Source organism: Rana temporaria, chromosome 1 (genome assembly GCF_905171775.1).
Source record: "Rana temporaria chromosome 1, aRanTem1.1, whole genome shotgun sequence".
NCBI lineage: Eukaryota > Metazoa > Chordata > Amphibia > Anura > Ranidae > Rana > Rana temporaria.
In genome coordinates, this window is record NC_053489.1 from 458,877,973 (window position 1) to 458,891,039 (window position 13,067).

A 13,067-nucleotide genomic window follows, 5' to 3' on the forward strand; every position below is an offset into this window, starting at 1 on the left:
TCACTCTCATCAAAATCTCTACAAAAGAGGTCGCTTTGATGTTCTGGCAGCTCCCAATGAGGATTAGATGGACTGGCTTTACTTGAATATCATCAGGTAACTAAATATTACCCCACTTACTATACCCACAGGCTGATGTAAATTTCCTATGATGGTTCTTTACACCTTTTTTCACAGTCACTGACTTTGCATCTTAGTCGCATAGGAGTGGTCAGCTTGCTGGAATTAACTGACCTAAATTACAGCTCAGTGCCTGGAACTTAGCTCATTGGCCTCTTCTGTCCTGCATCCTAATCAGAAAAAATATGTCCCCCTTTTTTTGTGTTTGTCTGTGATATTTTAAGGCCACTGCGGTTTCGGTGCATTACTACAGTAACACCGCAGATCCATATGTTACTGTGGTCTCGATATTTTGATATTACTTATGTTTACTGTAATTCAGCTCACCCTGGGCATCTATGTAGTTCCCTCAGGGTTAATGCTTCTAATAACAACTAGAAGCATAATATCTAGCCTTATATTTTACTCTCAATCTAGATCCCAGGGGTGACCCACCTACTGACCTATGTTGCTTGTAATGCCAAGCTATTGTTATAGTGTATAACTATTTTTCTGTGCACTCCGGTGCTGTTCTTCCATTGGAACCCCTTGCCCCCCCATTTACTACCCTCGGCTACCTGCTCTTGTTTTGCAGGTCCCTGACAGTAGCTTTGAAGCCTCTGAGGGACCACTTGTCGCTTTCCTAGTATGCCCCTACACCTTATTGTTTAGCTACTAATCAACACTTATGCTAGAAACCAACAGGATCATTTGATTCTTGTATATTCTCTCTACTACTGTCTTTCTCTCTCTCTTTTCCTTCCTCTTCACGGCAGATTTGATTCTGTACTCGGGATATGTTTTTACCACTGATAGGTCTCATTTGCAAGTGTTATGGCCCCCTAAACATTCTCTCCCTGAATTTTCAAGGCTTTAAAGGGGTTCGTAAACCCTCATGTTTTTCCACCTTAATGAATCCTATGCATTAAGGTGAAAAAACACCTGGCTGTGATTGGCTCCCTAGCCCCCCCCATTTTACTTACCTGAGCCCCGTATTTCTGTGGGCGAAGACATGCTTGTCCTCTCTCCACGGGGTCCTGGCTCTTGTTTTGATAGATTGATATCACGCAGCCATTGGCTCCTGCTGCTGTCAATTAAATCCAATGACGCGAGTGCGGGGGCGGGGGCCGAGTCCGACTTTCATGTTGATAGACACAAATGCTGGACTCGGGAGAGCGCCCGCAAGGTAACACGCTGAAGAGCGCTTCCCCTAGGGGGGGTTATCTGATGCGGGGAGGAGCCATGAGAGATTCGGGGCCACTTTGTGCAAAACGAGCTGCACAGTGGAGGTAAGTATGACGTGTTTCTTATTTAAAAAAAAAAACTCTTACAATAACTTTAATACCCCACATAAACGCACTTAGGCGTTACGATCCTTTGCAACAGCTAAATCCCATATAATCTGCCTGCAGGATACCCATTTTATTGAAAAATCCACCCCCAAATTCCTCAGTATCTCTTATCCACAATTATACACACCTTCAGCCACAACAAAACAATGAGGAACCGTGGTTGGATTCCATTGTTCCTCACCTTTCATCCTTGAATCACAAATTAAGGACCCTGAAGGCAGATATCTGATCCTAACTGGACATATGTCATACACTGCGGTCACCATTGTGTCGTATTACGCTCCAAATAGGCGCCCAACAGCATTTATCTCACATCTCTTTCAGGTAGTGGATAAACACAAATTTGGTACGGTTCTCCTCTGTGGAGATTCGAACCAAGTAAGTTTCCCATTCCTAGATATATCCCCACCAACCCTGACCTCTAGGCCGGTCAAGCTGACATTCCAATACCTACTCTCCAAACACAACTTAGTGGGACATTTGGCATGAAGCCAATCCAGTTTGTAAATGTTACACATGTTATTATTTTCTACACAAATCTTTCTCCCGCATCAACCACATTTTTCTAACAACAGGCATGATCCCAGAAATCATATCCTATGTTATAACCCCATTTACGTGGACAGACCATTGTGCAGTTTGTACCACAATGAACTCCCCAATCCCCAGGACACAGGATACCTCATGGTGTATTAATAATACCACTCTCTCCCATTCTTCTCACCGCCTAGACATTGAAATAGCTCTCAAAGAATATCTCTTGGATAACACTACTTATGATCTATCATCAGTAACACTATGGGAAGCCCACAAAACTGTTATGTGAGGTAGGTTAATCCAACAGGCAACATCTCTTAAACGAGAATGCAAATGCCAACATACATCCTAACCCAAAAATTGGAAGCAAACTTCACTGCATGTCACGCAGCTTTCCAGACTGATCCCAACCCTGCCACTAACTTATCCCCACTGTTGTTCATCTTACTCATCGAACTGCTGGCACAACTGATCAGATCGGAACCTAATGTCAATGGGATAGAATTGGGAGGCCACCAACACAAAATCTGTCTTTTTGCAGAGATATAATAATCTTCTTATCTCATCCACCCCCAAACTACTCTCCCTATTAAAGAGTTTCACCCATATCTCCAGCCTCCATGTTAACCCTACCAAATTGCACGCCCTTAATATATCTCTATCACTGTCAGAACTTAAACAAACCATGTCCTCTCTGCCATATACATGGGTGCCACATCACCTCCCATACCTATGGGTTCAACTTACTGCCTTTAAAACTGATCTATTTGCAGTCAATTATTTACCACTACTAAAGCAGTTTACTAGCCTAATGCCCCAATGGTCCTCTCTCTCCCTCTCCTGGATAGGTAGATTTAACACCACCAAAATGTCGATACTGCCCAAGTTCCTATACCTTTTTAGAGAACTCCCCATTCCTATACCCTCATATTTCCTACGCCTTACACAACATAGAGTGATGTCCTATATTTTGGGTAATATAAAACCCTGTATTCCCAAAACCACCCTGTTTCTTCCCAAAGTCAGTGGGGGATTTGGAGCCCCAAAATTTTCATCCTACTATTATACTGCACGACTCGCACAATTGCCTAAATATCATGCAGTGAACGAAACACCACTTCATGAAGCGGTCTAATCCATTGACTGCGATCCCGTATCTGTACATAACATGCTATGGCTCCATCCGAAGTATAGAACCTATATTCGAAACCGCATTACCAAATATTCCCTTTATATATTTAAATGTAACAAGTTCAGGGACACACATAACCAGACGCATGCACTTTGTGCTGGAATCGGCTTGTCTCTTACCGACACATCCATGAAGCCGGCCCTCGATAAGCTCGTTTGAGTGAGGAATGCAGCGGGAAAAGCAGCCATTAATAGCAGACCATCATACACACGCCAGACACCAATGGAAGTTTTGAATCCCCGGGACGGGGGCAACAGTATCTCTGGCTATATCCCACTGCACACAGCAGCTAGCCGTATTTTGACTTCCTATCTAATGGAGAGGAGAATATCTGCAATCAAAGATGATCTCTTCACATAACCTGGTCTGGTGAGCGGACCCATGGTCCTATGTCTCTATATATATGCTGGCGCTTCATATTTAGCTGATCTGCTTTGCGACTGTCGCTTTGCTCAGCTGATCGCTAATTTGCTATTTTGCTATCCTGAACTTCGTCTGCATGCTGCTACCCTGCTACTTTGCTTCCTGCTTATTAGGCTTGGCCTCAAAGTGTCATTGAATGCTCTACCTTGATAGCCCTCTCATACAGGACTTTATATCCCATTGAGTTGTGAAATTCAAGCTTGATATCATTCATTGATTAGCCCTAGCACTTAGCTCATTCAGTTTACTCTGCTATATAACCTATATAGGATTTGATCAGTCCAATTGGCTGATCTCCTTAAATTGCTGTGCAACCAGCTGGATATATTTCCAACTGGTTTCCCAGCTAGAGTAATTTTTGCATGCATGCACTCCCTAACGCAGTTTAGTGTTTACTTAGATAACATTGTCTAACTAATTTTAATATTTATTTGGGTGATGGTGATAGGTATTTGAGTGTCTGATTTAATGTGATTGCAAAATTTTGTACCAATAAACCATTTTTTAAACCATTTTTTAAACCATTTTTTATGCGTCACGGTCTACCCTTGGCGTCTTTATCCCCCGGGTGGGTACATCCAAGGCATGGAAATCCCAGACTTTGGTCGTTGCTGAAGCTAAGCATAGAATGAATAAAGTCCTTATAAATGCTGTAATGACCTCCATTGAATGTCACAAGATCCGGAAATTCAAAAAGGTCTGACAACCTTGAGTCAAACATTGATTACATCCTGACTTTGACGAATCCTTATTACTGCCACGGTAACTGTAATTCGATGTTTAATTCTCAAACCATGTCCTAAAACAGAGCCGCACTCCTGTCATGGGAATCTTTAGCCCACCTGTAATTGTTCTATACCTTTCCTATCTCTGTCCCTAGGGGTGTGAACGCTCTACAGTATATACACACCGTTTACGTAGTGATAAATGAAGCCGGATACACTCACCCCCTTTTCTCCCCCCCCTTTCTTTTTTCACTTTTCGCCTTCTTTTCTCTTTTCTCCTCTCTTCCAAGTTACAGCTTCACTAATCTGAATCTCCTAACTGAGATCCTGTCTCTCTTCTTAACCCACCAACTGATATTTGGTTTTAATATTTACATATTGCACCAGTGTTGATTATTCGTTTTCCTTTTTTACCAATGTTGTAGAACTACACTGACAGTTGCCTATAAAGACGTTCTACGTATTGATATCTATGCTTACACTGAGGCCCCATACACACGAGAGGATTTATCCGCAGATACGGTCCAGCGGACCGTATCCGCGGATAAATCCTCTCGAGGATTTCAGAAGATTTCTATGCGATGGCGTGTACACACCATCGCATTGAAATCCGCGCTGAAATCCTCTGCCGATGACGTGTCGCGCCGTTGCCGCTATTATGACGCGGCGACGGGCGCGACGCTGTCATATAAGGAATTCCACGCATGCGTCAAATCATTACGACGCGTGCGGGGAATCCCTTTGGGCGGATGGATCCGGTAAGTCTGTACAGACGAGCGGATCCATCCGTTGGAATGGATTCCAGCAGATGGATTTGTTGAGCATGTCAGCAAATATCCATCTGCTGGAAATCCATCCCAGGGGAGATTTATCTGCGGATAAATATCCGACGGAGTGTACACACCATAGGATCTATCCGCAGAAACCCATTTGATGGGATTTATCTGCGGATAGATTCTATGGTGTGTATGGGGCCTCATTCTATACAAGGATGGTTTGTTACCTTACATATCTGTCGTACAATGATTCTCATGTTCCTTTTTATGTACCTACTCAATAAAAACTTTTTTCCAATTTTTTTTTCATGTTACAACCAAAAACGTAAATGTATTTTATAAAGATTTTATGTGATAGACCAACACAAAGTAGCACATAATTGTGAAGTAAAAGGAAAATGATAAATGGTTTTCAAATATTACAAATAAGTATCTGAAAAGTGTGGCATGTATTTGTATTCATCCCCCTTTACTCTAATACCCCTAACGTAAATAGAGTCCTGTTCTGTGATGCCCTCAGAGGTAGCAAGCAAACAGCATCATGAAGGCCATATATTATATATTTTTATGTTCATAAATTATGTCATGTTACTTTTTTTATTACTTTAAAAAAAGTTGTATCTTGTGAATAAACTTTGGATGTGGGGTACTTTCACTACTTTCTGGGGTTGCTGACATTTTTAAAAAGAAAGACTAGTAATGAATGCCTACTGACATTATAACTGCCTCCCTCTAAGGCCGGGTACACACGAACAAACATGTATGGTGAAAGCGGTCCGTCGGACCGTTTTCACCATACATGTCTGCCAGAGGGCTTCTGTACGATGGTTGTACACACCATCGTACAGAAGTCCGCGCGTAAACAATACGCGGGGCGTGTCCGCGGTGTCGCCGCGTCGATGACGCGGTGTCGCCGCGACAATGACGCAGCGACGTGGCCGGCCCGCCTTTAAAATGCTTCCACGCATGCGTCGAAGTCATTCGACGCATGCGAGGGACGGCGGGCGCCTGGACATGTACGGTAGGTCTGTACTGACGACCGTACATGTCCGAGCGGGCAGGATTCCAGCGGACTGTTTTAAAACACACACGACCAAACATGTCTGCTGAAACTGGCCTGCGGACCAGTTTCAGCAGACATGTTTGGTCGTGAGTACGGGGCCTAAGAATTCTTAAAGAGTAACTCCACTTTTGTTCAGGGAACAAAACAAAAAAACAACCCCGTTTAGGTGATCAGTGAACATTGCATAGTTTTTAACAAACTTTGTTGCAGACCCCTACCTGTTTCTGCTCTAAAAAAAAAATATTTTCGTTAGACAATGGCCTGTGCACAGATATTGTGAAAGGGAGTGACTAATTAATTTTATTCAGTGTATGCACTTTTAGGGTATTTATGAGAAAAATTACATCCCTTTAGAAGTGATTAACCCTTAGGGAGTATCTCACCAAAGGATGTTTGAAATCTGAATTATAACTTAGTGTAGAGTTCTTCATGGAAGCAGAAAGGACATTTCCGGAAGCGTTCTGCGCACCTCTGAGTTTCTGTACCTCTGAGAGGTGTACAGAACACCTCTAAAAAAATGTCACCAAAGTGGAGTTACCCTTCAAAGCTCTCCTACTCTGAAATAGATTCATCTATAATAGTTGCAGAAGAGTTAGGAAGCAGAAAAATAAATTCACAGCTTAGTAGTGTAATCACAAAGCATAACTGTAAAGCTCTGCCATGACTGGACCACCTGCTGGGTACAAGTAGTAAATAATACATTTTTATATGTGGCTGAGGTTTCTATATTGTATTTTAGCCCTGTACATTATAAGAAAGAAAGACAATATTATACCTGCTAGCAAAGCTCTACTTTCTTGCATAAAAAGAACATTCAGTTAACATATTTTTTTACTTTTAACATCCAAATAGCATTCCTGCAGAATGAGTGAAACTTCCATACCAGTATTTATCTTTTGAGAGCCCTATATCCTTACCTTATAAATAAATGGTCCTGAATATGTCAATGGAAAATGCATATCATAGTGTTCCAGGGTCTACTCCACACATAGATACACAGGAACATGAAAGGGAGGTTGCACAGCTCAGAGTCAGGTGATAAGACTCAGACTAAAGACAAATTGAGTAGACTTTCCCTAAAAGGGGCCTTTGGTAGATCACTTTACCCCTCTTTGTGGGCCTTCTGGCTAGATGGTGAGACTAATGAGGATCCCGAATAGAGCTGGAGCATATTCTCATGGGATGTATTCCAAGAACATTGCCGATATGATTGCAGAAAGTCACTGTAAATATCCACTGTACATTTTATATATATATAATTGTTAAACAAACCTTGCATTTTTTACGCAAGGTTCACTTTAATCATATAAAAAGTTAGCTTGCTGTTAGTGTTTCTTTATAGAGCTGTTTATTAGTATATATGCTTTTGTATCACCGTTTTTATTTATTTCATAGTCATCAAAAAGCCTTTTCTTTTTCTCTCTATAGGAAGAACCATTTGTTATGGTTTTAGAGAATGTCTTGGGAAAGCCAAAGAAATACCAAGGATTTTCTATTGATGTCCTTGATGCCTTAGCCAACTATTTGGGATTCAAGTATGAAATATATGTTGCACCAGATCACAAGTATGGAAGACCTCAAGAAGATGGTACATGGAATGGGTTAATAGGTGAACTTCTCTTTAAGGTAAATATGTGCACCAATACAAAGATGTCATCCATCAGTAAACATGCATAATATCATGTTATTTCTATTTAGTATTGTATTTTCACAGTATGTTTTGAATGTGATTTCCAAACGTCCCTGTAACAAACATTAAAGTGCCTAATAATTGATATAGAATAATATATTATCACTGTAGTGCTTTGGCTCAGATCACACAGCCTGAGGTTGAAAATGTGTTGCCTTCAAGACATTAGAAAGATAGAAGCCAGTTATATTAGACAGAAATCTGATGTTTATGGGGAGCAACACACACAGACAGATGGCAGACATGACTATTAATATGTGTTATTCCTTATCAAATATTGAGTTGTGCCTGTAGATCTTTACACTTGTAAATCTTTTGCAACTAAATATATCAGGGCAGATCCACAAAGGAAGTACGCCGGCGTATCTACTGATACGCCGGCGTACTTTCAAATTTCCCGCGTCGTATCTTTGTTTTGAATCCTCAAAACAAGATACGACGGCATCTGGGTTAGATCTGACAGGCGTACGTCTTCATATGCCTTCGGATCTTAGATGCAATTCTTCGGCATCCGCTGGGTGGCGTTCCCGTCGTATTTTTTTTTTGTTTGCGTTAGTCGTCCGTGAATGGGGCTGGACGTAATTTACGTCCACGTCAAAACAATGACCTCCTTGCGACGTCATTTAACGCAATGCACGGCGGGAAATTTAGGGACGCGCATGCGCAGTTCGTTCGGCATGGGGACTTGCTTCATTTAAATGAAACACGCCCCCTACTCGCCAAAAAGGGATATTACGCGCCGTTACGCCGCGAGAGATACACTACGCCGCCGTAACTTACGACGCAAATTCTTTCTGGATTCAAAGCTAGGAAAAGTAAGTTACAGCGGCGTAGCGTATCTCACATACGCTGCGCCCATGCAATTGTATGTGAATCTGCCCCTTTATGTTTACCAATGCTAGGGTACAGTTAACTAATTACAAATTACAACATGTCTGCTGTTTTCCCCAATAACAAATCATTATTAATCATACTACTGTATGTACTAGTTTATTTTACTGAATATTTAAAATTGTAAACAAATGTTTTTAGTGTTTCATTTGCATAGTGCAGTCACGGGATATTTCCACAGATATTTATGTATAGGAGGCCTTCAAATATTGCTGTTGTGGGGTATTGTAGGATGATCTTCATTTAGCTTTGAGGACCTAGGCAATGAGTAAAAAAATATGGCCCTGAGTACTTTGCTTTGGCACTAGACAATGTTACTGACATGCTGTAAATTTATATTGTTTTAAAGCTCTCAAATTATCAGAAAATGTGACATTAATGCTAAACTAAACAGTCAAGGAAGCTGCCATCTTAGCTTCTGATCTGCAGTTGCTATGATGCTGCACATGTCAGTTTGGTTGAGGGCACAATTAGCTTGAAAAATGTATATATATATATTGTATATACTGTATACATTTCTATTTTTTATTTTGTTTATTATCTTTAATAATGCAACTGTTTCCGTCAGTGGAATTATTGAAAACACAGCACTGCAGATGAACACTACAGCCAGAATAGGGCAGTGCTCTTCTTAAAGCGGAGTTCCACGCTAAAAATGTTCTATTAACAGCTTGCCTTTAAGGTAAAAAAAAAAAAATCGTAATCTGCCTAGTTCCTGGTGGTTCAACTTCCTGTCCTAAGACCCTATTGCCTCCTGGGAAATGATGACACTAATTTCCCAGGAGTCTCTGGGCATTGCAGTGCCTAAAAATCGCCCAGCATGCACCTCTCCCTGAAAACCAGGAAGAAAAAGGAACTGGGCTTCACATGCCCACACATATGATGGATACGGCCACAACATGAGCTGGAGGATATAAGGCAAGTGTTTACAATGATTTCTGGAATGATTGGGGAGCTATCAATATGTTTTAGGGACTATTTAATGTGATTAATTTTAGCTTGCAAAAAAAAATTATGCCCGGATCCATGGAGCCTTGAGTCTGCACGTGAACACTTATATCATAGCTGACATAGTGGCCACATGATGGGAAACTCTGGTTCTCGATCGTCTGTAAGGACCATGAAAGTCACTGAACATATAGTTTTGTGACAAGAATTACATTTTAGTGAATCCATTCACCTTATAACTTTTCTATTTTTTTGTGAAATAAGTTTCATTCTGGCAATGCTTTGAATATTGGAAAATGACATGTAAGAGGAAATTGGTAAAATAAATCCTTTCTTCAAGTGGCATCCAATATTTATTAACTGAGGCAAGAAAAAATAGAGTAGTGGGCCCAAGGTCACGGTTTCATTTATAAGCAAAAGGTAGATGTGATTAAAAAATGTAACATTCAAAGACAGTGTTAGGGAACTGTGTTGACAAATGGGATCAGAATATAGGAAGGTCATAAAAAAATACATTTTCTGAATTAACACTGTCCTTGAAACTGCATAAATCAATAATAACCAACCTGGACCCTATGAGTTTGGAATTGATCTTCTTGATATTAGATACATGATTATCTATATCAACTGAAATAGAGGTGCTTGGCATTTTAATCAGAAACATCTAAATATACATTTAAAATTTCCTAGAGTGTGACTAAGGAAAATTTTGCCATTTTGCAGTAAGTTGCCAACAACCTTTAAAACTCTTTGGGTTTAATTAAAGAACTACAGTGCTTTTTTCTGAGGATAGTTATTTTCTTCTTTTGGATGCAAAATAACATTTTGATTCATGCTTATTTTTTCAGGAAAATACAAAAAGAATTTGAACATGTCCAATTCCCTACATTTTATCTCCAAAATGGGCAGAAAGTAAATTTTGCAACTTAGATTCAGCTGTAAATACTCTACTGTTTATGCGGATTATAGGGATACCAAGCATGTGTATTTGTGTCATCCATGTTTTGTGTTTATCACTCAGAATACCCATGCATATTTGACTTTGTCAAGTCCATCTACACTTTCATCAGCACCTTATCATAAATAGTAAGTCTCTATATTGTAGGAGCACCATAGATTCTACTACAGTGTTTCTAAACCCCAGTCCTCAACAGGTCATGTTTTCAGGATTTCCATTATTTTGCACAGGTGATGTGATCAGTTTCACTGCCTTAGTAATTACCACAGCTTTTTCATCTGAGGGAAATCCTAAAAACATGACCTGTTGGGGGGCCTTGAGGACTGGAGTTGAAAAACACTGTTCTACTACACCCACTCCATTTACAGTAGTTGGCATCCAAGGACATTAGGTTTTACCCCCTTAATGACCAGGCCATTTTTTGCGATACAGTACTGCATCTCTTTAACTGACAATTGCGCAAATTATGCGGCACTGTACCCAACTAAAATTGATGTCCTTTTTTTCACAAATAGAGTGTTTGCTCGATGGTATTTGAGCACCTCTGCAGTTTTTCTTTTTTTGCTCAATAAACAAAAAAATAATTTTGAAAAAAAAAAACAATACAGGTGATTCTCAAAAAATTAGCATATTGTGATAAAGTTCATTATTTTCTGTAATGTACTGATAAACATTAGACTTTCATATATTTTAGATTCATTACACACAACTGAAGTAGTTCAAGCCTTTTTATTGTTTTAATATTGATGATTTTGGCATACAGCTCATGAAAACCCAAAATTCCTATCTCAAAAAATTAGCATATTTCATCCGACCAATAAAAGAAAAGTGTTTTTAATTAAAAAAAAGTCAACCTTCAAATAATTATGTTGAGTTATGCACTCAATACTTGGTCGGGAATCCTTTTGCAGAAATGACTGCTTCAATGCGGCGTGGCATGGAGGCAATCAGCCTGTGGCACTGCTGAGGTGTTATGGAGGCCCAGGATGCTTCGGTAGCGGCCTTAAGCTCATCCAGAGTGTTGGGTCTTGCGTCTCTCTTCTTTCTCTTCCCAATATCCCACAGATTCTCTATGGGGTTCAGGTCAGGAGAGTTGGCAGGCCAATTGAGCACAGTAATACCATGGTCAGTAAACCATTTACCAGTGGTTTTGGCACTGTGAGCAGGTGCCAGGTCGTGCTGAAAAATGAAATCTTCATCTCCATAAAGCTTTTCAGCAGATGGAAGCATGAAGTGCTCCAAAATCTCCTGATAGCTGGCTGCATTCACCCTGCCCTTGATAAAACACAGTGGACCAACACCAGCAGCTGACATGGCAGACCATCACTGACTGTGGGTACTTGACACTGGACTTCAGGCATTTTGGCATTTCCCTCTCCCCAGTCTTCCTCCAGACTCTGGCACCTTGATTACCGAATGACATGCAAAATTTGCTTTCATCCGAAAAAAGTACTTTGGACCACTGAGCAACAGTCGAGTGTTGCTTCTCTGTAGCCCAGGTCAGGCGCTTCTGCCGCTGTTTCTGGTTTAAAAGTGGCTTGACCTGGGGAATGCGGCACCTGTAGCCCATTTCCTGCACACGCCTGTACACGGTGGCTCTGGATGTTTCTACTCCAGACTCAGTCCACTGCTTCCGCAAGTCCCCCAAGGTCTGGAATCGGTCCTTCTCCACAATCTTCCTCAGGGTCCGGTCACCTCTTCTCGTTGTGCAGCGTTTTCTGCCACACTTTTTCCTTCCCACAGACTTCCCACTGAGGTGCCTTGATACAGCACTCTGGGAACAGCCTATTCGTTCAGAAATTTCTTTCTGTGTCTTACCCTCTTGCTTGATGGTGTCAATGATGGCCTTCTGGACAGCAGTCAGGTTGGCAGTCTTACCCATGATTGCGGTTTGGAGTAATGAACCATGCTGGGAGTTTTTAAAAGCCTCAGGAATCTTTTGCAGGTGTTTAGAGTTAATTAGTTGATTCAGATGATTAGGTTAAGAGCTTGTTTAGAGAACCTTTTCATGATATGCTAATTTTTTGAGATAGGAATTTTGGGTTTTCATGAGCTGTATGCCAAAATCATCAATATTAAAACAATAAAAAGGCTTGAACTACTTCAGTTGTGTGTAATGAATCTAAAATATATGAAAGTCTAATGTTTATCAGTACATTACAGAAAATAATGAACTTTATCACAATATGCAAATTTTTTGAGAACCACCTGTATTTTTTACTTTCTGCTATAAAACATCCAATAAAAAAAAACGACTTTCTTTCTCGGCTTAGGTCAATATGTATTCTGCTACATATTCATATATTCATGTTTTTGTTTAAACTGTAATGGTGGTGATCAGCCATTTTAAGCAGGACTGCGACATTGCGATGGACAGATCGGACACCTAGCTGACACTTTTGACACTTTTTTG

At 40.6% G+C, this 13,067-nt stretch overlaps 1 protein-coding gene across 1 annotated transcript in view; it reads left to right on the top strand.

Annotated features, from left to right (window-relative positions):
- Positions 1–13,067, top strand: part of GRID2 (glutamate ionotropic receptor delta type subunit 2) — a 740,228-nt gene that overhangs the window by 427,856 nt on the left and 299,305 nt on the right. Inside the window, exon 9 of the mRNA XM_040344854.1 lies at positions 7,596–7,793. Coding sequence (XP_040200788.1) covers positions 7,596–7,793 — 198 coding nt within the window. The remainder of the gene's footprint in view (positions 1–7,595; positions 7,794–13,067) is intronic.